The 23,466-nt window shown below is 43.5% G+C and overlaps 1 protein-coding gene across 2 annotated transcripts in view; it reads left to right on the top strand.

The window, feature by feature from the left end:
• The window catches only part of LOC129088807 (tensin-3-like), a 33,894-nt gene extending 12,945 nt beyond the window's left edge, over positions 1 to 20,949 (top strand). Inside the window, exons 12-27 of one of the 2 annotated variants that reach the window (XM_054596038.1) lie at positions 812 to 913; positions 5,663 to 7,033; positions 10,613 to 10,770; positions 10,889 to 11,021; positions 11,114 to 11,197; positions 13,225 to 13,357; positions 14,173 to 14,732; positions 14,845 to 14,931; positions 15,025 to 15,156; positions 16,709 to 16,804; positions 18,149 to 18,226; positions 18,378 to 18,455; positions 18,679 to 18,847; positions 18,935 to 19,003; positions 19,194 to 19,223; positions 19,344 to 20,949. In XM_054596038.1, coding sequence (XP_054452013.1) covers positions 812 to 913; positions 5,663 to 7,033; positions 10,613 to 10,770; positions 10,889 to 11,021; positions 11,114 to 11,197; positions 13,225 to 13,357; positions 14,173 to 14,732; positions 14,845 to 14,931; positions 15,025 to 15,156; positions 16,709 to 16,804; positions 18,149 to 18,226; positions 18,378 to 18,455; positions 18,679 to 18,847; positions 18,935 to 19,003; positions 19,194 to 19,223; positions 19,344 to 19,488 — 3,425 coding nt within the window. In that variant the 3' untranslated portion in view covers positions 19,489 to 20,949. Of the gene's footprint in view, positions 1 to 811; positions 914 to 5,662; positions 7,034 to 10,612; positions 10,771 to 10,888; positions 11,022 to 11,113; positions 11,198 to 13,224; positions 13,358 to 14,172; positions 14,733 to 14,844; positions 14,932 to 15,024; positions 15,157 to 16,705; positions 16,805 to 18,148; positions 18,227 to 18,377; positions 18,456 to 18,678; positions 18,848 to 18,934; positions 19,004 to 19,193; positions 19,224 to 19,343 lie in introns of both variants that reach the window. The other variant, XM_054596037.1, reaches the window with a different exon arrangement.
• Positions 20,950 to 23,466: the final 2,517 nt, after the last annotated feature.

The raw sequence follows: 23,466 nt of genomic DNA, 5'->3' as shown, positions 1-23,466 counted from the left end.
AGTGAAACTATGTTGTGTGGGTCTGTGGATGTGCAGCATGTGTTGTATACATCTGCTTGAGTGTTTGGCAAATACAATTCCTGAATACTTTATATAGGGTGATATGAATAAAACTTTTTTTTTTTGGGCATGCGATGGTCATTTGATCAAAAGTGTCATTTTTCCACCTTCCACCCCAACAATATGATGTAGATATGAATTTGATCTACAGCATGAGGTGTGGACAAAAAACCCTTATCCAATGATATGATAAGGCTATTTTTAAAGTAATAGTTTTGCTTGTTAGCTTTCTTGCTGAGAGTTAGATAACAATATCACACGTCTGTACAGTACATATAAAGCTACAGGCAGGAAGCAGTTAGCTTAGCATAAAGACTGGCAAAACACCTTTCACAAATTTTGTATGTTTTGTTTAATCCTTACCAAAACCAAAATGTTGAAAAATAACCCAGATGCACACTAGCTGTTTCCGCCCTCCGTCTTTATGCTAAGCTAAGCTAAGCTAACGGTATTAAACTAGTCCCCTCACTCTCGGCAAGAAAGTGAATAAACGCACTTCAAAATTAATAAACTACTTTACTTTCGGGCTTTTCTTGAACAAAAAATTGCTTCATTTTTGTATTGTTTTGTGTTTTAGTATAGAGATATGTGGATAATATTTAATCATAATTAATGTTATTATTGAACTGACCAAAGTAATACAAGCTTATAAAATCAAATTATTGCCCAACCCTAAATATGTACACAAAAGACAAATACTCTACTCCCCATCTAGATGCAGTATAAACAAATGTGTTATTTTTGGGTCTAGGTGCCGACAGGTGGCAAAACGGGGCAGATGTTATTGTGGACTACAACACAGCAGATCCTCTAATCCGTTGGGACTCCTACCAGAACCTCTGCGATGGTGAAGGTACAGTTATAACGCTGCATCGGCCACCACACCACTCACAAAGCTATGGTCTGTATAATGAATCAAAATATCAGGGGCTGTTTTATGACGGGAAGAAGTATGCAAAGAGTGTTATTTAGACATTAAATTATCTGTTACTTTTCCACTACACAGTATGTTCCCTCTGTTCCACAAACACACACACACACACACACAAGCTCTCTTTTCCTCTCAGGGAATTAACACAGCGTTACGGCTCCTTTGCTCCATGTTCTTGGTGGGACTGCAGTGTGATTGCATTAACATGCTCACTCAGTCACCACTAACTTGGTTTATGTTGCAAGCATTGCTAACAGGAGTTATTAATCACGAGTGGGACCCATAACCCAGGCAGGCAGGCCCTGTGGAGACAAGACTTTTATTATGGCGAGGGAAGGACAGGAAGCTGAAATTTCCCTCCAGGTTGCTCTGTGATGGGCAACAACAAGCAGTGTTGTTTCTGCGTGAGGGATACGGAGGAGTGTTGTTGTTGTATGCAAGGAATGCTGGGTTTCACAGGAAGAGCAATCAGTTCTCAAGAGATTTCTTTTTTGTTGTTTCATCAAATGAATAGGCATGCTTTAACCATCCCACACACACACACACATACACACTCTCACTCGCTCCTGCACAGACACACACATAGACTCACACTCAGAGCCACCCTGTCGGGGCGTCCCGTCCTAGCTGCGGTTGTTGCTCTGCACTCAACCACAGAATTCACAACAACCTCCCAGAATAGAGCGACGTGGTGGTAGCTTTACAACACAGATCCACCCTTTCCCAGGATTCATTGAGTGTTTTTATAAGCAACGTTCAGCTTGATGAAAATCTTTTTATACACTTTCATTTAAAATACCCCAACATATCCATATATAATTTTTACGCACACCTCTGGGAATGCAATGAAAGAGATGAACACTCCCATTTAAGAATTCATCAAAGCCAAGCAAAGAAATTAACAAAGGAGGATTTTTCTTTTTCTCTTGCCTTGATTCTGAAGCATTCATGTGGGATATTTACAGCCTTGCTTTCTCATGTAAACACTACATCTGAGACGGGAGACTGGGACCTTTGTTGGAATTCTGCATCTACTTACCACCAGTCCTCTGGCAGGCCCAGTTTGACTCCGGGAGGCTGTCAATCAGAGGGCTGGTCGGGAGGAGGAAGTCCAAAAGACGTTTGCCACCATAGTGCTAAGGTTGTGAAAAGACAACATCATTTACTTCAATGGCCTTTTTCTCCAACCACCGCAGAGAGTGTGTGCTTATCCCCACGTGTGAATGGAGAGTTGATTTTTAAATGATTGTTTTTCCAGAATGCTTGTTTACTTAGGTTTGCTGTCAAAGTAGGTTTCTGTCTTTGTGTAGCTTGGCCACACAGCTGCTGGCTGCGGAAATGAATATCTGATGGTGAATATTAAAACGAGAAGTGCTGAATGGTAATTGCTCGTGGGAATCCCCCCCCCTACCTCTAGCAGTACGTAGCCATGCAGATAGCTTGTGATATCTGGTTCTCAGCTTTCTGTTCCACCTTAATACAATATAGGTGGATAGCATTTCATTTGTGCGGCTCACAGAACTTAAAAAATGACATTTAAAAATAATAAAAATCAACACCAACATCTCTTTCCAGAATCAGTTTTCATAGGGGTCGCTTCGCTGGTAGAATGTTGCTCAAATAAAAATAGTTTACAGCAAAAAACATGTAATACCTCAATCATACCATAGCATTCAAAACACAATACAAAAGGAAACGGGGGACTTTATCAGACCAGACTAAGACCAGCAAATCACGGTTGGAAGAATGTTATCTGATATTTTATTCAGTGTAGTTGTAAACAAATCCTTTTCCTTTGGCAAGAGTGTCATTAAAGGGATTATGAAAGTATTTGGAATATAATTTGATTGTTCTTTTGTCGTATTATACCTGAGCAAAATTCCAGATGAGTTTATGGCACAGGATGTCTGTCTCTTTAAAACACGATTATATTGGAATGGCCGCAGGAAAGCCCTCTAACCGAGGCAACTGTCGTGCTATTCTCAATGAAATAAACTGTATTGAGCAACTGATTAGCTGCAACCCTGCTCCTTTACAAATATAGTGTTGCCCATGTCCTACCACACACTTTTTCTTGACAACTTCGATTTAAGAAAAGTTGCAATAAAGAGAAAAAAGTGTTACCCAGATTAATTTAAGTGTTGTTACTGCAAGGAAATGCTTCTGTCGATTTTTTTTTTTAAAGTGGTTTTCCAATGTTTATTCACCTTTGTGGTATTGAAGTATCTCAAAACTGTCTGCATGGCTAGAAACCACCAGGGGTATGTGAGAAAACGTTTAACCCAGTTTAACTCCTCCACAATGGAGTTCTCCCTCCATACGCTCTCTGTATGTACCCTTTATGTCCCAGTCTACGCATTAGAGGCACATGTAGATGCTCTGGGCCGATGATCGTCATCATGCTTTTGACTCACAGTTTTGGCATCCAGGAGGCGCGGGGATGGTAGTAACGGAGAAGGAATGGGACTGGGTTGGGTAATTGCATATCCATACACAACCAGACCTCCTCCTGAGAGAGCAGCTTGAGCAACGGTTCTGGTTTCGCCGCTCTCTGCACTGTAATTGGTGGATTATTCAGGGCCTGGCCGTACCACAACAGCCAACATGATGAATGCTAGATATAAATGGTTTGACCGATTTTCTTAAGTCTGGAGCACACTCGGTTAACCATTTTATGGAGAGTGTAATCCCGATAGGTAAAACAGTTTTTTAAAACAACCGTTGAACCCCACAATTGAGTTTGGGGCACATCTGTTTCTTGACTATATTGTTCCTGAGAACAGCAGGCTGTGCAATTTCATGACACACAAAGAGGGAGGGTAAAAAAACAACTTGGCTTCTGCTTTTTCCGAGCTTCAAGTAGAAGGCAAGCATCGCTTTAATTAAAAAGTGTCTTTTTACAGAGGAAAAAAAGTCTGAAGCTGCAGGAATGTTGTTTTCTCACTCTGATCCTCTCCAGGTCGCCCTTTCTTTCTTTCTTTCTTTCTTTCTTTTATCCCCCCCCCTTCTCCCCAGTGGGGTAGTCCCCTAATGCGGGGCAAGAGGTCGGGTTACGGTTCTCCTCCAGCACCGCCTCCACCCTTAAGCCCCGCCCCACTTGTTTACATTCCTCTGCCCTTATTTGGAGATCTCAAGGTCCCCCCCTCCTTGCGTGGAGTGCAAACACTCTCACCTTCTCAGCAGAGAAAGAAAGCAAGGGGCCAACTTCTCAGTGCTCTCTTGATTTGACCCTGACCATTATCCGCTGGTTAAGAGCCATGTCCGCTCTCTTGTGCCTGCGTTGCCTCTCCTCCTCTGCAAGTTTTGTTTTCCCCGAGACCGGGATTGTCTTGTGTGCTTACCTGGCAGTGGCAGCGGAGGTAAGACATTTTTTTTTTTTTTTTTTTTTTCATGCATCTTGAGACAGATGGGTGGCCACGAGGGGGATGGGGATGGGGAGGAAAAGGGAGGCAGCACGTTGACAGGGGTGACAGAGTGAGATGGAGATGGCCTGCATTGAAGGGGGGAAAAAAGGGGGAAACATCTGTCCTGAAACCTGCTTGCACCTTGCCAGCAGGAATGTTACGAGAGGGATTTGTTTGCAAAAAACTCCCGGCGGAACTGACCTGCATGGAGGCCTGGGCCGAGGCTGCTCAAGGCCAGATGCAGGTTCAACTAGCGTGTGCGTGTGAGCAAAGGAGGGGGGGGGGGGGGGGCACACATACAGGAGGTTTTTGGAGAGGAGGAGGGAGCTTTCATCATGCGTGTCTGGTATTCAGATCCTCCAGTCATGGTTTGACTGAAAGGCAAGTACTAAGGGCAGCAGATTGAGGGAGAGTCATGTTCTAGCTCTCTATCGTTGAGGAGAGAGTGACAGCAAAGCAACAAGTCCTACTTACTTGGCAACGCTGCTCACGCACACTTCTCCTCCAGCTCTCGTTTTGTGTAAGTAAAGGCTCAACTTGATTATTCGTTGTTTTTTTTTTTTCCTGTGATGGATTTGACTCCTTCCTTGCAAAAGTGACTGACGTCCATGTTTTCTTTTCTCTTCTTTCGCTTCTGAGGATTAAGGAGGGTTGTTTGGACATATGCTGGGGGTCAAGGGGCAGGCGAGAGGGAGTAAGGTGGCTTGATCACGGCAGGGTGAGGAATGCAGGGGTCAGACGCTGAAGATCCACAGCCAAGGACTTAACATCTATTATATAACCCCGGGCATGAGAAAACACCTTTGTTTTGCGGAGCACGCTGCATATACACTCGCCGTGGCAGTTCACCTTGAGGACTGGCGGGAGTTGTCATGGCAGGACGAGTGGAATGTCTTTGCTCGGAATAAACTCCGATTACAATCTTAAAAAGAGGGATCTTGAACATTGTGGGTGGTTTTGTTCTGACACATCTTGATTAGGTGATCTGCTTCACATGTTGATTCATTTGTCTTTATCTGTCAATGTATTCATGTACTAGTTATTTGCAGTCTTAATGTGTGCTCTGTATTTTGTCTTTGTCAGGTAAGGTGTGATTGTGTCCATAACAGATTGTGAATGACGGGAGTTCTGTGGGTTGACAGAGTGTTGTTTTGTTCCGCTTGTGTTCGTCTGTCTGAGTCCCCCCTGCTGCCTCTCTGTGTGTCTCTGTGTTCCTGTTCCCATACCGGCTGACCGAATGAAGCGCTGCATCTCTTCTATTTTGCAGCGCCACGCTCTCAAGGCCTAACCCGGGACAAAGCCGCCAACAAGAGGAGCCCCGGCGGAGGAGAGGCCACGCTGGGCAGAGGGGCCCGCACCACCTCCGCCACCTCCAGCCCCGACCACAGTGACCACGCCCTCTCCGTCAGCAGTGACTCGGGCCTGTCCAGCACTTCTCTGTGGGCGGACAGACCCACACCTGCCCCTGCCACTAACACCACCACCCTTACCACCAACACCACAACCAACACCATCAGGCCTAATCAGGGCCCCAGCCAGCAGGAAAAGGTCCAGCTGAAGCGCCTTTTGAGTGGCTTCGGTCTTGAGGACCCCGCACTGGGGGAGATGGGTGATCCAGGGCCCAGAGTGGTCATCCAGCCGATCGTCCCAGCGCAAGTGCACATCAACGGAGACCCCAGACCCCGAGAGAGGGAAACGGACATCCTGGACGATGAGGTCATCACAGGTCACGATCTGCACAGCGTGGACAGCTTAGGGACCTTGTCGTCCTCCTGCCACAAGAGCAGCCAGAACTCCCTGCTGTCGGATGGCTTTGGGAGTCCCGGAGGAGAGGAGCATCAGCAGCAGCAAATCCAAAGCCAGCACCACCTCCACCACCCGGCACCCCCTCCCACGGAGGAGTACGAGAGGGCCTACGCTGAGGCCAGAAGGGGCTGCCTGAGCTCCAGGAGCAACTCTGTGGCGTCCGCCAATCCAAGCAGTGCTCCCACGGCCAAGCAGCACGTCTACAGGCAGGGCAGCTATTCCACGCAGTCCTGGGTTCGCCAGCAGCAGATGGTCGCTGCGCAGCAGTTCATCTACATCCCCGATGATGGGAACGACGCAGAGAGGTATCCAGGGAACAAGCAAGGGAGCAGTTTACCCAAAGCGGGCCTGCCCGCTGAACCGCAGGGCCCCGCAAGGGACGTGACCACGGACGCTCTGAGGAGCACGGACGCTCTGAGGAGCAGGGACGCTCTGAGGAGCACGGACGCTCTGAGGAGCACGGACGCTCTGAGGAGCACGGACGCTCTGAGGAGCAGGGACGCTCTGAGGAGAACGGACGCTCTGAGGAGCACGGACGCTCTGAGGAGCACGGCGCCTCACGAGGAGCAGGCAACGGTGAACAACAACAACAACAACAAGCGGGACGAGGAGTTCAAATCCCTGACGATGGACATCGACAACTCCATCGACCAGCTCAACCAGCTGATCATGGACCTGGATCCCACGTTCGTGCCGGTGTCCAACCACAGCGGCTCCCTCAAGAGGAACGGCGGGTCGCGCGTGAACGGCTCGGTCTCCAAATGCTCGAACGGCATCGATCTCAGATTCAGTGATACTAACGCGGCGGTCCTGAAAAACACACAGCAGACAGGTAAGGCAGTCAGATAGTCTGGGTGTGGTGGTGGTGGTGGTGGTGGTGGTGGTGGTGGTGATGATGATGTGGTGTGGCAGCGCGGTCGTGAAAAAGAATTGTGTGTCGGCCAATTATGAAACCAGAGAAGTTGTTTTGCTAGAAACATCTAATAAACATGATAAACAGCTTTAATTAACGTGCCAGGAATATTTCATAACAGCATCAGCCCTTTCTCCTCCCCTCACTACAGAGTTAAGTTAACAACGCACCCCTCCTCTCTCTCTCTCTCTTCCACCTGGCGTGTTTCAGTGGCAGAAATAGCAGGGCTGTTGCCAGGTTTTCAGATGTTTTTCAGCGTGAATCGCGCCGTCCAGACTTGTCTGTGCAACTATCTGACTGGAGGATCAGTACGGCACACGAACAGAGGGAGAGCAGCTGTCATCGACCTCTCTGAACACTGCCGTCTCTCTGCGTTTGATTACAGAAGTTGCATACTGAGGAGTACCGATATTTACTAAAACTAAAAAGTGTTTACCCAAGACCTTCCCACTGCGTATTTCTTTCATTAAACGTTAGTCATCTCCAATAGATGCTCTCCGTTTTGTTGTCCCCTGTTCGACACACTTCTGTCTGTCCAGCTCTTATCAGTGATGTGTTCCTATAAGTTCTCTTACTTGATTGTTGTTGTTATGTCTGGCGTACAGATGGAGGTTGTGCACGTAGTGACGCCACATTAAATAGTCACCAAAAAAGGTTTCCACTTTGTTCGTGTTGCAACTGATTCCAGGACAGATCCCGGGAGGATATTGAAGGGTGCAGTCTATGTTCATAAAACACTGTTTCAGTAACTGTCTTCTACCAACAAGCTGTACAATTTCGTAGAAATGGCAAGAGAACATCCAATGCTACAGAGAATAGACCTTTTTTCTACATTAGATCTGGCTCACTCTTACAGGTTATCAAGTTTCGTACAATTGACTTGAATAATCCCACTAGATTCAATGGAACACTGTGTTTCTTTCTTTGGCTGAGAACCAGTGAAGCAGAGAGAACGCAGAGAGCTGTGTTGGTGCTATGGTGGTGCATGAATCACACTGTACATGTGGTTGCAGGGGGGCACAAGACTGGGAGGCCTGAGGAATTTCCAAAGGAAGAACAAGTGAGGCCGGAGGCAATGTTTTTTCCATTCGAAATCCACAGGCATACCTGTCTGTGCATATCAACTACACAGAAGTGTCATTCCAAGAAACAAACGCCAAAGTAGGCCTGTCACGATAACAAATTTTGCTGGGCGATTAATTGCCACAGAAATTATTGCGAACTACACAGATTTTTAGAGAACACTGGAACTGGAAGTCTGGAAAACATTTAAAATATCCAGAATAAATTAACAAAACAACCAAAAACAATAAATAAAATCTATTTTAACAAAAATTTCTCTTGAGCGTCATTCCAAGAAACAAACGCCAAAGGCAATAACTTTTTGCTCATTTGCAGATAACCTGCAGGAAGTAATGGATTGTTGTTAATGTAGGCTTTTATCTGTTTGCACCCGTGGCAGGATTCGTGGCTCAGAGTCTGTGTAGCAACATGAAGTTGGAGCAGAAGTTATTTATCATGAGGGAAGGTTGATATATTGATTTTATGAATGATTCATTTTGACTGTTGAAGCAATGCCAGCTCTAATAGTGCTTTTTTGGGCTTAAGTTTGCATCCAGTATACACGTAACTAGACCAGGCTCGCTTTTCCCGCCCCTCTTGTCACTGCCCCACGCCTCCATCTTGTTATTGTTTTTACTGTGAAGAAGTAAAGAAACATGGAGATGAAGATAGAGGAGGAAGGCTACAGTATTTATGATGTGTAAAGGGGACTTGGACTGACGAGGAACTGATGAGAGGATCTAAAAGCAAAGCTTGCAGGAGAATTTGTTGCATCACAAAATTCTTCATATTTTTTTGTATATTAATATAGGTATTCACATGATGAATTATTGTGCTTTTATTTTGATGTTGGATAAAATAGAGAGCTGCAGGGACATTGTATGTTTGAAGGCCAACCCCAGTTTCCTCGACAAAGAGCCAATGGTATTTTTCCATTGGATTTGGGGAATATTGCAGAATATAAACTCTGTGTCAAATACAAGTTTTTAATACTTACACATTTTGTTCAGCAAGATAATCTTTACAAATAAACGCTATTCAGATTTTTGAGTCTAAATGCAATTGCCAGAAGTAATAAGCTAACGCTAAGCTATAAACGAACTACACCACAGTTGCAATTAGCCACGGCCTTTTTTTAAGACCTGTAAAAACTTCACGAGTTGAGTATTTACTGACATATTTTATTTTGGGGAACAAAACAGAAAAGTCGTTTAAGCTTGTGTTAACCACAGACCTTATTTCAGGCATCAAACCAAAAACAAGTTGACTTTGAGACAAGGGAACCGGAAGTGCCAAAATGCTAACTCATTTTAAGGCATTAGGATTCATTCCTGCAGCACTTAAATGTCAGATTCCTCTTTCGTATGGATGAGCATTATGGATCAATTTGTCTATTAGAGTATAAGTACTTTTATGTCACCATAACATGATAAAGTAAATTTATAGAAAATCTCTAGTGAAGGTATCCAGATGGGAATGAAAGACCTGACTCATTGAGGATCACATTGATGCAAAGTTATATATAGCCTTAAAACCAACCTGCTCAGTGATATGCAACAGCCTGATACAACAAGGGACCTTAAAGGAGAGCCACCTCAGTGGAAAAAGCCTCCCAATACTGTGTTTATCCTCACATTGCCCGACCCTTCTCTTGAGGGAATATAAGGTTACAGAAGTGATGGCAGAGAAAGTGTGTCATTGGACAATAAGAAAGTCTCCAACATTCAGAACCATTGCTCAACTGTCTCTCATATCTCTAGTACGATTATGTATTAAATGAAAGAGAAAAAAAAAAAACACTGGACAAGTATGCATGTCAGTGTCGCCCAGACACAGTGACTAATGATCCCCAGCATTAGCCCCTCTGCACCATTAGCATTCTTTAGGGCTGAGAGGTCGGAGCTCGCTGGGAGGGCTCAAATTAACACCCTGGTGCTGAGTGGCAACACTCTTCAGAGTAGTCACAACATTGACCCCCCACCTACACACACACACACACACACACACACACACACACACACACACACACACACACACACACACACACACACACACACACACACACACACACACACACACACTCAGTCACTCCAGCCCACCAGGCAGACCGCTGGCATTCCTCAGCTGTCCTCTCAAAACAGGGCTGTAGGAACTACCTCCATGGTCACTGTATGAATGGGCTAAATTCAAATGTTATCATTCCGATATTTTTGCAAAGAGTAGCCGTCAAAGTCTGTAAACACCTTGACTAGAGGAAGATGCAGTGTTCCAAAATAACATGTAATACTTTTATAAAAAGGCACCAAAGGTTGGAGCGCTGTTATTTCTCCTTTCACTGTTTTTTAAAATGTACTTTGCTTCCCTGAAATCACTGATGCCTGTATATCTGTTAACATTTACTGATCTGCTTGCTGCTGTCTACCTGTGTGTATCCAGCTGTCCAGTCCAGTGACGGACGGGTGGGTGTCACGCGGACTCTGAGCCACCAAGGAAGTGATGTCACGGATCACCAAGTCTTCTGTAACTCAGGGTGGGGTGGGACGGAGGAGTACAGGGGCCAGCGGACGTACTCCCCCTGCGTGCCACAGTCCCAGGTAACTACAGCACCTGAGCACAATGTATAACAAGCCCTTCCCACCTCATGAATCATTCTGTTCTGTATTGTTGGTTACATGTTGTGGTTATATGTTAAGTGTGTGTCGTTTGCTTCAGCACCCCATGTTGTTCAGGACTGACAGTGCGGACTACAGGGCCCAGGGCCCAGAGATGGACAGCGGGGTCGAGGCTGGGAGTGACATGACTCCACCCACTCCGGCCTTCCCCATCTCTCCGCCAACACCTTATGGTAAGTAACGGAGTTTGCATGCGCTTGCGACCAGCTTGTCTTTGTTAGGTTTAATGAAAAGTTCCCGTTCGTCGTCTCATTTGTGTTTTCAGTGAAAAGTATGTCGGAATTGAATCACCTCAGGCAAACACCATCTCCCAGCATGCAGTCTTATGGAGGCTACAGAACGGACCACGGTAGGTGCAAATCTCTTCAAAACGCAAACTGAACGCAACGTATGAAGCTATTGTGGAGGTTTTTCAAGCTACGGGAAGAAAGTGGGTCAGTGTTTAAGAATAGACACTGTAAAACCGAACCGTGGTATAGAAAACAATTCTCTGTATAATTTGACAGTATATATTTAAAACGCAGAAATGTAATTCCATTGTGATCTTAAAATGTGCCTCTTTGACCTTTTTTGAAGCCTATGGAATTAAGGCACTTTATTATAGGAAGTTAAACAGTTGACCAAGTTGCTGTGAAGAACAAAACATAACCGTTTGAGACTGTATTCTCTGTGAAAACGCTCTTTACATTAACTTGTGTTTTTCCATTCAACCAATTAAAGATAGTGAGACAGGAAAAACAAAAGACAGGCAGGCAGTGAGTGGGAGCTAATTGCAAGAATCTTCTTTCATGTCTGCCCTGAGTCTGCATGCGTGGATCCACTGTCTCATTAGAGCGGAGCTATTTCAGGACCCTCTAGCTTCACCTAATAACAGTGACATTGTTGTTCGTGGAATCTTAGAGGTTTTGAGACTTGAGGCCCAAAACAAAGACGTCTCATAAATGTGAGAGGAGGGAGATTCCTAACCGGTCTGTGCCCTTCATGTTTGGTGTTTTGGAGAATGTCTGCGTGGTCACTGTCTGAAGGGAGGTTTTTTTTTTTTTTTAGACATAACAGTGTTGATCTTAAGATAAATCTGAGCCTTTTTTTGTTTCTTTTTGTATGGAAGTACAAAGTATGTTGGTGGTGTTTATCTGAGGTCAAACACACCCTGGTTATAAGTTTGTCAGAAGTGGGAAGAGTTGTACATTCATAGCACTTTGTAGCATCGGCATTTGTGGACTCCCAAAACCCTTTCATGTTTTGGATTGTTTTGGATTTTTTTGATCATAGAAGTAGTGCAGAAAACTGAAGTATATGTTGCGCCCCAAGCAGTTTAAATAATTTAAATTATATTAAAATAATTTAAATTATCATCTGCCCTGCGCACAGATGATAGTGCTGTCCCGGATGCTTAGCGCCCTTGAGAGCCTTGGAGAGGAATTAGAAACGCTCCCAATCTTGTTCAAGCAGCTTTAAATTTGCTGTGTTTTATTTTGAATGTTTTGGGATCAGTGTTGACACAGAATCACACAATTGCACATGTCAGGAACATCCATCATACTTTAATTTTCACTCCGCTTTGACCTCTTAGGGGCATGTTTCCATAGATCTATAGTTTGTTTAAAGGTTGTAGGGCCTGGGAGCCGTTTGGTGCCCCTGCTGTGCCTCTTGCTACCTCAGACACCCAGGCAAGAATCGCCACATTCAGTCTTGCCACATCTCCATGGTTACTGTGGGTCAGGAGGCACCACACAAAATAAAAACTTTTCTTACCCTGTGAAAGTTTCTCCATGCAGGCGGAAGGGAAACGGGGACAAGAAGAAACCAGCAGCTCTTTCAGCTTTGCACCTCTCATTCCTATCAAAGTAACCCAGAGAGAAATTGGCTGTAAAGCCGGAGTTCAAACAAGAGCTTTGAGATCGGGGCTGTCAGCGGCTCCAGGCTATGACTGATTGGAATAAAAGCTTTTAGATAATTATGTCAGAGGGCTTTTCATTTCTAGCTGTAATGGAGTCTGATTTGTTGATTTGTGGGTTGTGGCAGCGGGTAATTGGTGAGTGGTTTTATGTAGATTGATGGCCCGGTTCAAGGCAGTGTGGACAGTATTTATTTCATTTCCAATATTGATTGTTTGTTACTGGAAAGAACCCAGAGCTCTCCCCAAGGGATTTGTTGCCATACCACACAGTTCATCTTGCTTCGGAGAGAGAGAAAGAGCTTCTTTTTTTGTTTGTTTGTTTTGGAAGGATTCCTAAGCTGTGTTTTAGAATAAATGTATTTGTATTCATTTTCATTTAATTCAGCATTTTAACACAGCGCTTGACTGTGTGAATTTGATATGTAAATGTACTTGAATTTATATTTTCTGATTTGTTCTCTTGCTCTCACACACAGAACCCCGAGGGTATCCAGAGATGATCAGTCACGTCGGAGGCGACAGTTTACCAGACTCCTCCATCAACTGCCACAGGACGCTAAGTGCCACACACTCTGCCTCTATTGTTGGGGCCCTTCAGTGGACAGACAGGTACAGATCTATCCTTTGCAGAACCTTAAAGCTGCACTGACCATTTACTTATTGCCAGAGGGAAGACTTTCCAAAAGAAACTTCAGACTGGTGTTGATTTCCAGTAGGAACGAGAGTATTTGCAGCACTTAGATAAATAAATGACTCTACAATCTACAAGTCATCTGCTTCAGTGCACACCCCAGTGATATAAACAATGAGGCTGAATCAATTCACATGTTTTCATGCACATTCCTTCATGTTTTTAAGACCGGTGGAAACACCAGACATTTTGGTGGGAAAAGTTAAAATATTGCAACTTTGTGGCTTTGTGTATTAATAAAAAAACAAAAGGTGATCAGGTGCAGTGGAAACAGACTTAGCAAGTGAATAATGACGTACATGAAGCATGTGACTTAAAGTCACTTGACAAAGAAGAGACCGCAGATGGAAAAAATCTTATCTCAGTAGAGAGGAGACCCTATTGTTCCTCAAATTATTACATGAAATAAACATAAATGCAATATTTCTTTTTCCCACGTTTTCCCATGGTTTAAGATATGACTGGGGCTCTTGCACTTAGTTATCTTCTTTTTCAATAGTTTTGATGGCACCTGATGAAATAATTAGTGCCACCAACCTTACCTTTTATCTTTATGCACCCAACACCTAATATTCACAAAAACAATAGTAGATGGGGACGCTCATTCATTTGATTTTTCTTTGCAGATTTTCCTGGAAAATTTGTTCGAACTTTGTTCTACATTGAAATGCAAACTCGACTTATATTATTGTACCGTATGTTTATTAATCTTTATTTTTATTTTTATTCTAAGTTCTTCCACGAGCCAGTCCTGGCCAGAACATCCCGTCCTGACCCGCCACTCGTCTCTGAGCAGCTATCCCTCTACCAGACAACCGCCGCCGCACTCCATGCCACTGGACTATGGCCACCATTCTCCTCCCTTGCACCACCCCCACATCCACCCAGCCCCCAACGCCCACAGCTCTCCCCGAAGCATCCAGCGAAACCACATGGCTCGCTACGCTCTCAGCCGCAGTCCGGCCCAAAGCTTCGACGAGCAGGACGACTCCGGTCTCGGCTACGGAGTGGACTGTCCCAGCACAGCCTCCAATCTGCTGGGGAACGGAGGCTTGGACAGGGAACTTTTGACCTCCGTGGACGGGCGGAGTCAGTCACAGATGCCCCAGATGCACCCCCCGCTTCTGCCTGAGAAGAAGAGAGCGTCCGATGGGGAGCATTCGCTGGGAACGGCGTCTCCGGCCCTCAGCGGGTTCTCCAGTCCCCACAGCGGGAGCTCCCTGAGTATTCCCTTCCCCAACGTTTTGCCTGACCTCTCAGCCCAGACGCTGAGCACCGCCTCGCCTCTGCCAGGTGAGCCACGGCCCCCTTAAAAAGCTATTATCCTCACTGCTGTCACATGGCTCCCTAACCCCACTCAAATGAATCACGTACTGATTATTTTGCTTATATTTCTGTTTTCCAGATGTACTGGCTAGCAAGCAGCTTACTGTAAAATTTGTGCAGGACACATCCAAATTCTGGTACAAGCCAGATATCTCCAGGGATCAAGGTACGCTTCCAGTGTCCACTTTTGTGCCAGAGTACTAAAAGAAAGGAAAGTTTTTCACAGAACCGCCTCACAATAATGTTTCTCTTCACACAGCCATTTCGGTCCTGAAGGACAAGGAGCCGGGTTGCTTCATCGTGCGGGACAGCCATTCCTTCAGGGGGGCCTATGGTCTGGCAATGAAGGTGGCTACTCCCCCACCATCAGTTTTCCAACAAACCAAGAAAGGTACGGTAGATGTGGAGGACTAACTTTTTGATGGGAATAGTTGGTTTATACTAATTTGGTTTGAAAATAAGACCCAGGTTCATTGTTTGCATATCTTTTCTTAACTTTTTTTTCTTTGAAAAAATTTAAGTTTAAAGTAACAGTTTAATATGTTTTGGGAAAAATACATGTATTTGCTGGCTTTCAATGAGAAGATTGAAACCAGCGTGTGTTTAAATATAGAGCTGAAGTCAGGATGCGGTTAGCCTAGCTTAGCATAAAGACTGGAAGCTGGGGGAAACGGCTAACCTTTCTCTGACAAAACTCAAAAATATATACAGTACATGCCAACAAAGTCTGCAGAAACACGGAAAACAACAGTTAAATGACTCTTCTTCTCCTCATAGAGAAGATATCGCGTCACAAATTGGTCCGGTAATACAGATTCCCTGGGAATTATCCATCACACAAAGGCACATAAAGCCATCTACAGTTACCGCCGTGCTCGCCTTCATGCTGGAATATGAGAGTGTGTTGTGTGTGCGTGAGAGCTCGTCGCCGCGTTTTCTCTCCTGGGCATCATCACGATGAAGCCAAACAGACCCCTTTTGCCCTGATAGTCTGTTGTTCAGCTAATGTTTCAGCCCCTAACAAAAGATGTGCCGGTACCATAAGCCAACACTGATCCCAGGGCCTTCTCCTGGGAAGCAGTCTGCCCCACATAACTCTGTCTGATATGGATGTAACATCCAGGGACCGGGGTCAAAACAGGCTGCATGGTTATTTACTTCCTGGTTTGTTTTGCTAGCATATTCAGGAAATACGTTTTGCTTTTGGTTTTTTTTAGAAATAAATACAGAATTTCTTTTTTTTTTTTTTTAGAAAAGTCTCTCTAGGAATCTTGCCAAACATTCTCTGGCCATGTTTCAACATGAAAACAAAGGCTTACTGAGTGATGGAGATTCACAAATCATTTTTTCTTATTCAGAAAAGGGTCAGAGGACATTAGATCACACATTGTGTTTATCAAACACAAGTTGGACTATTTGTCCATGGAGGATGCACTTCCTGCTCGAGACCACCCCAGCGTCTAACCCTTTGATCCAACCTCCCACTCACACCTGTCCTTTTGTTTGCCTTCACCCCTACGCAGTCCAACGGCACCTGTGTGGTGGTGATGTCGTGACACGGCCCTTCTCCACACTCAGGGCGATGTGGCTCCTTATAAGTGTGAAACCCAACCCAACTTAAGGAGTGGGGCCTTTCTCTGAAGCCTTTGTGTCGAGACATTCCTCTAGTAGACTCCTCCTGCCCCCTCGCAGCCGCTTCTGTTGAATCCTAATCCCATTAATCTCCGGAGAGACTGAATGTAGCGATTTAACATGTTTTGGGTTACTCTTGGAGGCTGGGAAATTACATGCTGTACTGAGATAAATGCTTGGGGACGTTATTTAGGTCAGAGTCAATCTAGGGTGTCCGACGGAGGACAGTTTTGCTCAAACAGACCGCAGACTATTGAGAAGAAATTAATTATCTTTTTCTGTAATTTCTCTTTCGTCCTTTTTGCTAGCAGGAGGCGACCTATCCAATGAATTAGTGCGCCACTTCCTGATTGAGTGTACACAGAAAGGAGTGCGGTTGAAGGGTTGCCCTAATGAGCCCTATTTTGGTGAGTACCTACTCTTAAAACTAGTCCTTTCACAGCTGGTTAGTTAACAACAGTGACACCTCCTGGCTGTTTGGCTACACTGCACAAAGTGAAGGACTTCACACACCATACTGCCCTCTGTTGGTCTGTAGTGCACTGTACTACTGTCTGCATCTTAACATGACACAGTAATGCACCTAGCACTTTATCAACAGCCTGCTGCTGCATGTTTTCATCCGTCCTTTTTAATCAGATTAATGGTAGTTTCATCTCCCCCTTTTTTATGCTTTTATTTGTTAAAGCTTTGCATTTTTTGATATCTAGTATACATACTCTACCGTTCAGATTTTTGGAATCCCCTGTTATATTGATGCTCTTCTCCTTTCCTTCAATAATGACTATTATTAACACAGAGACAAAAACAGTACAATTCAGACACCAAATATATCATTTACATTTGAAATAGTTTTCATCCTAAATGAAGAAGAATTAAATGATTAAAACCTACAGTTAGTCGAGTTGTCCACAGTGTAACATGCCTTGGGAGAATACTTTTGTAACCAGTTGATCCCCAATTACCCATTTGTTTTCAGTCCCAGAAAAGCATAAGTGGCCCATGGTTCATTATTGAACCACAACGGTGTATTTGGGCTCTAAATATTTGGGTAGCTGTTTTTCTTTGGGCCCTCTGCAGTCAACTCAGTGATTACATTACATTACATTACATTACAGTCATTTAGCAGATGATTACATCGAAGGGGTTTAAACTGTGATTAGTCAGACCTTTAATGTAGAGCTGATATTCTTATAGTGCTAACCCTACACTAACCTGCTATTTCTGCTGTGATGAGTTAAGAATAACTTAAAATGATAATATAATAATATTCCAATTTGTAAAAGGCTTAATTATTTTGCACCTGACACTGAAACAGGAAGCTGTTCCTATTGAAATCCACACACATTTCAATGCTAAGCTCTTTTTTATTCTTATTAAACTGTTGCTCAGAGGGCCTTGTGTTTTCCTGCCCCTTCAATTGTTAGTCTGGTTGAACAGTTGTACAGTATTTTGTTCTCCATATTAAAAAAACATGACTTTTTGGGGGAGGAACCCCTCTTACAAAATCTGTTTGTAAAGTTGAGCTTTAGTGCTTCTAGGTTACTTCTTATAACCTAGAAGCACTAAAGCTATTTATTAAATGTAAAATGCTATCCCAAAATTTGGAACGACAATTATGGACAGTGTGTGACAGTTGGAGAAATGATGCCATGTTAACAGTCAGAAATGTTGTCCACTTTCCGAAATTGATGTGGCAATAAAGCATCACATCTCACTGTAATATTAATTTGTAATATCTTGTCTTTCAGGAAGCTTAACAGCGCTGGTCTGCCAACATTCCATCACCCCCTTGGCCCTGCCCTGCAAACTTATCATACCTGACAGAGGTAAATGCTCAACACACAGTCACAGACCTAATTTAATGGTCAGAAGAGAAAATAAACATTACTTAGGTTTGGTGGCTTCCCATATGTGCCAATCTGTCTGTTTGGTCACTTTCTTTGTCCATGGTGACGTTTTTGCTTTTCTCGTTCATAGATCCTCTAGAAAATGTTGTGGAGACTACCTCACAGTCAGTCACCAACTCCGCGGCTGAGTTGCTAAAACAGGGTGCAGGTAATCATGCGTCTAAGATCACTTGCTCTTAATAGACATCATGACAAAGCAATGATGGCACTGTACATAAACACAGACACAAAAACAGTCTGTGGCACGGATCCACACATTTGTCTTTGTCCTGTTATTAAGGACCTTGTCACTGAATACACTTGCTCTACCGTTATTTGCACTTCAGCAGTGGTGATCCGAGTGTAATTTGAATCTTGGTTTGTTCTCGCAGCCTGTAATGTGTGGTACCTGGGCTCCGTGGAGATGGAGTCACTAACAGGCGTCCAGGCGGTGCAGAAAGCAGCCAGTATGTCTCTGAGCTCCAACCCTCCACCGACCTCCACTGTAGTTCACTTCAAGGTGTCCTCCCAGGGGATCACCCTCACTGACAACCAGAGGAAGTGAGTGCCACACAGGAATATTCACATCAAATACACATGCAGAGATTTTTTTCCTTAACAATAACCACTCCCCCGTTCTTATTTTAGGTTGTTCTTCAGGAGGCATTACAATGTCAATACCGTCATATTTTGTGCATTGGACCCTCAAGAAAGAAAGTGAGTATTGCTGATTTTAAAGTTGAAACATGAGTCATGTAACGGTTTCCAGAGTGGCTATTGTTAGGCTAATCAGTAAATATTACAAACAGGTGTGGGATGTCAAAATGTATCCTGCAAACGCAACTTTTTAATGTGCAGTTTAAAAGTTCTGCAAAGCCAATAACCATCCTCCTTTCACTGCTCACAGGTGGAAAAAAGATGGCTGCTCTTCAGCAAAGTAAGTAGATGATGATTATTTTTTAACATTGGTACAACCAGAGCAGCATTAAAGCAGTTCTTTTTAAAGGAACTTGGTCAGTTTGAGTTAGATGACAGTGTTTTTTCTCCACCTCTGCAGGATCTTTGGCTTTGTGGCGAGGAAAAGTGGCACTTCCATGGACAATGTGTGTCACCTGTTTGCAGAGCATGACCCTGAGCAGCCAGCAAGTGCCATCGTCAACTTTGTTTCCAAGGTGATGATTGGCTCGCAGAAGAGTAAGTAGGTCTGCCTCGGACAGAGCCGATCGCCTGGACAGACTTTTATTAAGAGTAGAAACAAGAAAAAAGACTGAAAGGCTGAACAAAGGACACAATGTAAGGACTGAAGATGGTGACGTTTTTCCTGGATATTAACTGGATATTGCGTACATAATGATCACTTATCAGCACCAGGACATTTAATTACATCTTTCAATAGAAACATGTAAATACCTTCTCTGCTGTTATTTTTCTTTCCTGTAAAATGAACTGTAAAGTAGCCAAGTAAGAAAACAGCAAACTATAATAATAAAATCAATACAACTGTAATGTCTTATACCGTCAGATATATTCTTTTAACACATTAAGTACATGACACAATACACGAATGTTGCATTTTTATGAACAAATCAAGAAAACCATACCTTGTTGCCTGTTATTTTTTTCCTAATATTTAACCAAAACAAACTTCATTTAAGCTATTAACATTTTGTAAAGTTGTAGCCGATGTAGACACACCTCTGTGCTGCATCTGTCCACCGTGCAGTATTTGTTGTGGAGTTTAAATGCAGAAAAGCGTCGCATCCAATATGTATAATTTGGATATAAGGACAGGCTACATCTCATACAGGATTATCTTATTTTATCTATGCAATGTAAATGTTTATTTTTTTAAACCACAGCCTTTTGTACATGCGCAGCATGTAAGTGGCTTCTCTGATCTGTTAAATAATTTTCTTCTTAAGATGTATGTGAATATGACCACTGTGTGTGTGTGTTGCAATGACAGAAACCATAGGAAAATATTTTAATGAAACCCTAATATATATGGATTTTACATGAGTCGGTAAAAAACACATCAGTACTTTGAGTAGGAGAAGTGGCATTCCACTCAAAGCTGCCAAACTTTATTTTGCCATTAACAGCGCCTCAGTGCTTCAGTATCAAAAATAAATCAGTATCCTTGATTTTGTACATTCTATTAGAATTGTAAAAAAAAAAAAAGGCATAGGCTGCTATGTGGAAAGAGGAACTGCTGCAATTGTGTTGGTGTTTTAAAAGTCCTTAGAAGAAAGAAAAGTGCTCAGTGTTTGTATTGCACAAATACATTTAGGATTTAATATACACCTTTTTTTTGTTATGTGCCAGTGACATTTACAATATAACTTCCTCTGGGACCAACTCTGCTCAAGCTATTACCTCAGTTGATAGCTTGTTGACATTGTATATGTGATGGTGACCATTAAAGTGTATTCCTTCAACGTTTTGAGTTGGGCAGCCATTTGAGCTAGTGAGGGACCTACGGCAACAATACAGCTCTGTTGGTATTCTTACATTATGTACACATTTGTTATCTTGTTATCTATTATCTGTACCTCATACTTATCTCATACAATACTCTGCCTCTGTGTATAACATGCCACATGTGAACAGTTTATTTGTATATTGACAATGGATTGTTTGATGTGTTCTGTAAATAAACAAAATGAAACATGTACTTATTCTCGTCGACCAGTTAACTAACCCCTGAAAGGAAACATGCATAGCCATCAGCATAGCTAGGACCAGTTGCCAGGCAACAGGCTGAGACTACAATGGTACGGACAAACGGCGATTTGTTGGTGATTTAGACTTAGGTTTTTACAAGAATTAACTAAACGAGATACAGCCTGTTAATTAGAGAAGTTCTGCGCATGTTTTCACAGAGCTAGCCTTTCCAGTATTTGTGCTAACTAAGCTAGCTTAGCTTCATATTTAGCAAACAGACATGACAGTGGTTGTTAGCAACCCCTCAACTTACTCTAACAAGACGGCGGGAAAGCACATTTACAAAAAAAATCGAACTTTTTCGTCAACATATTCTGCTTTTGTTTAACTCTTCAGTAACTTTTTGTTTTTTAAAATCTCATTCCACTCTCTCTGACAGCATGACCTTTGTTATTAACGTTTTACATAACACTTAGTGAAATATTCAAAGCCAAGACTCCATGTTTTGTTAAATGATGGTAGCACCTTTCTGTTTAATGCATCATTACATTATACATCATTTTGTATAGTATTCAACATTGCATTGAAATTCAGGATCATATTTAAACGTTTAGAACTCAAATTTTAAATAAAGTTCTGTGGGTTTGAATCAAGTGAGACTTTACTGACCCACTGGTATGCTGCTATACCAGCCTTGAGTATCAGCCACTGGCCTTGAGTATCAGCCACTGGCCTTGTCTTCTGTGGCTAGTTTCATAATACAATGGAGGATTTAAAAAGTAAGCATACCAAGATACTACTGCCGAGGGGTCAGAAACAAGAAGACTGGAGAGAGTTATTGTAGAGATAATTATCGTAAGTTCAATTTGCAGCCAGCAGAGGACGCTAGCAACACCTTTGAACCTGAGCATGTAGAGTCAAGTGGAATGGTTTTTGTGACGTGGCTTTTTTCCCCAAGTCTGAAGAGAAACTTAAAAGTGATAAATAGTAATGGACCTAAGTGGATGACCATGACATCTTTTGAAAAGGTTGTTCATCGGTGTCTTTCTTTATCGGTGCATACGCACACGCATGTCCACTGTCTCTTTTATGAAGCGCAGTAAAAGAGGATTTTTACCTCCACACAAGCCTGGACAGGTTGCTCCTAATTGCGCTCAGAGGGAATAAAATTGCATAGGCTAGCCAAAGAGGGAGGAAATGTGTAATGGAGTAGACCCCCCCTCCCCCTCCCCTCACTACTGTCCCTCTGCAGGTGGTGAAAGTGAAGAATTCCCGGGGAGGGCAGGAAGGAAGCGAAGGCCCAGGTGTGGCGGCTGCGGAGAGCCCAGAGCCCAGTGTTCCTCTGTTATTTGGCGCCGGAGTGGCCGCCAAATAAAAGAAGCAGGGGAAAGTCCAGAAAAGCAAGTAACATTATTAGACTGCAGAGGAACCCTGTCAGGAGACAATATTTCACACAGGTAATAACAGTGTGCGTGAGCACAAGAGAGCTATGTATGCCTTACTTGATCCAGTAATTCCCCATCAAACTTGATATATAAGTCTAACTATTTGCTGGCTGATTATTGGTAGGGGAGAATGTACTTTAAAAGATAAACAGACAAGAAATTGCCCGACGGCTTATATTCCAATTATCAACCCACACATGGAGACCGCTGATGAGCCTCTGTAATATAATCACTGCTATTGTGTTGACATTCATGACGTGGGCAAGGACCCGTAACAGACACTGATTAAGCCTGTCACTTACAGTGGGCCCCTCTTAACAAATACCAGCTTTCCAGCAAACTTCACAGATTAACACCAGTCTCTTTTAGCAGGCTGAGGCCAATCAAGTTTCACTTTGCAGATAATGTGGAGGTGAAAGGCTGCGTTTATCAAGGCTGACGGAGCTCATTCTCATTCCCGGAGCACCCCCAGCTCTGCAGGATTTTTACGGCCACTTAATTAGAGGGTCATGGCTCATCTCGTCCCTCTGAGGCGGAATAAAGGTTGGGGAGCAAAAATAGAGAGTGCATTCTGGCATGGCTGCACAATTTGAGGCCCCCTCAGTTTTGTTTTTAGCAGACGCCAAAACCTCAAAACGCAGATTAATTGTGGGCTTTCATATCAGGCCCCAGAATAGTTCAGGTCGGGTCAAGATTATGCCCGACATCATCAATGGATCATTAGTTGTTAATGAGTGATGCAGTGTAACTATTATCATCACATAGAAATGTATGTTAAGTGACATGGCTGCACATTTCTGTGCCATGCATGGAGAGAAACCAAAACATGAACTAAAAGGTGACCCATTAACTGGAACGTTGCAAGTTACAGAGTTTACGGGTGCTCTGTGACTCCCAGTCTACTCCTAGTATGTATGTATATATATGTCAGTGACTATAGCTGGGGGGGGAGTCTCAATTAGCCGTAGTCATGGTCACTGAACTGGAAAGAACAAGTAGTAGGGTCAAGTGCTGCCTTTGTGATGTGAATTTATGTGAATTTGACCTCACGTACTCCATCATCAATACCAC

Source organism: Anoplopoma fimbria, chromosome 3 (genome assembly GCF_027596085.1).
Source record: "Anoplopoma fimbria isolate UVic2021 breed Golden Eagle Sablefish chromosome 3, Afim_UVic_2022, whole genome shotgun sequence".
NCBI classification, from domain to species: domain Eukaryota; kingdom Metazoa; phylum Chordata; class Actinopteri; order Perciformes; family Anoplopomatidae; genus Anoplopoma; species Anoplopoma fimbria.
This window is presented reverse-complemented; position numbering and strand designations above follow the sequence as displayed.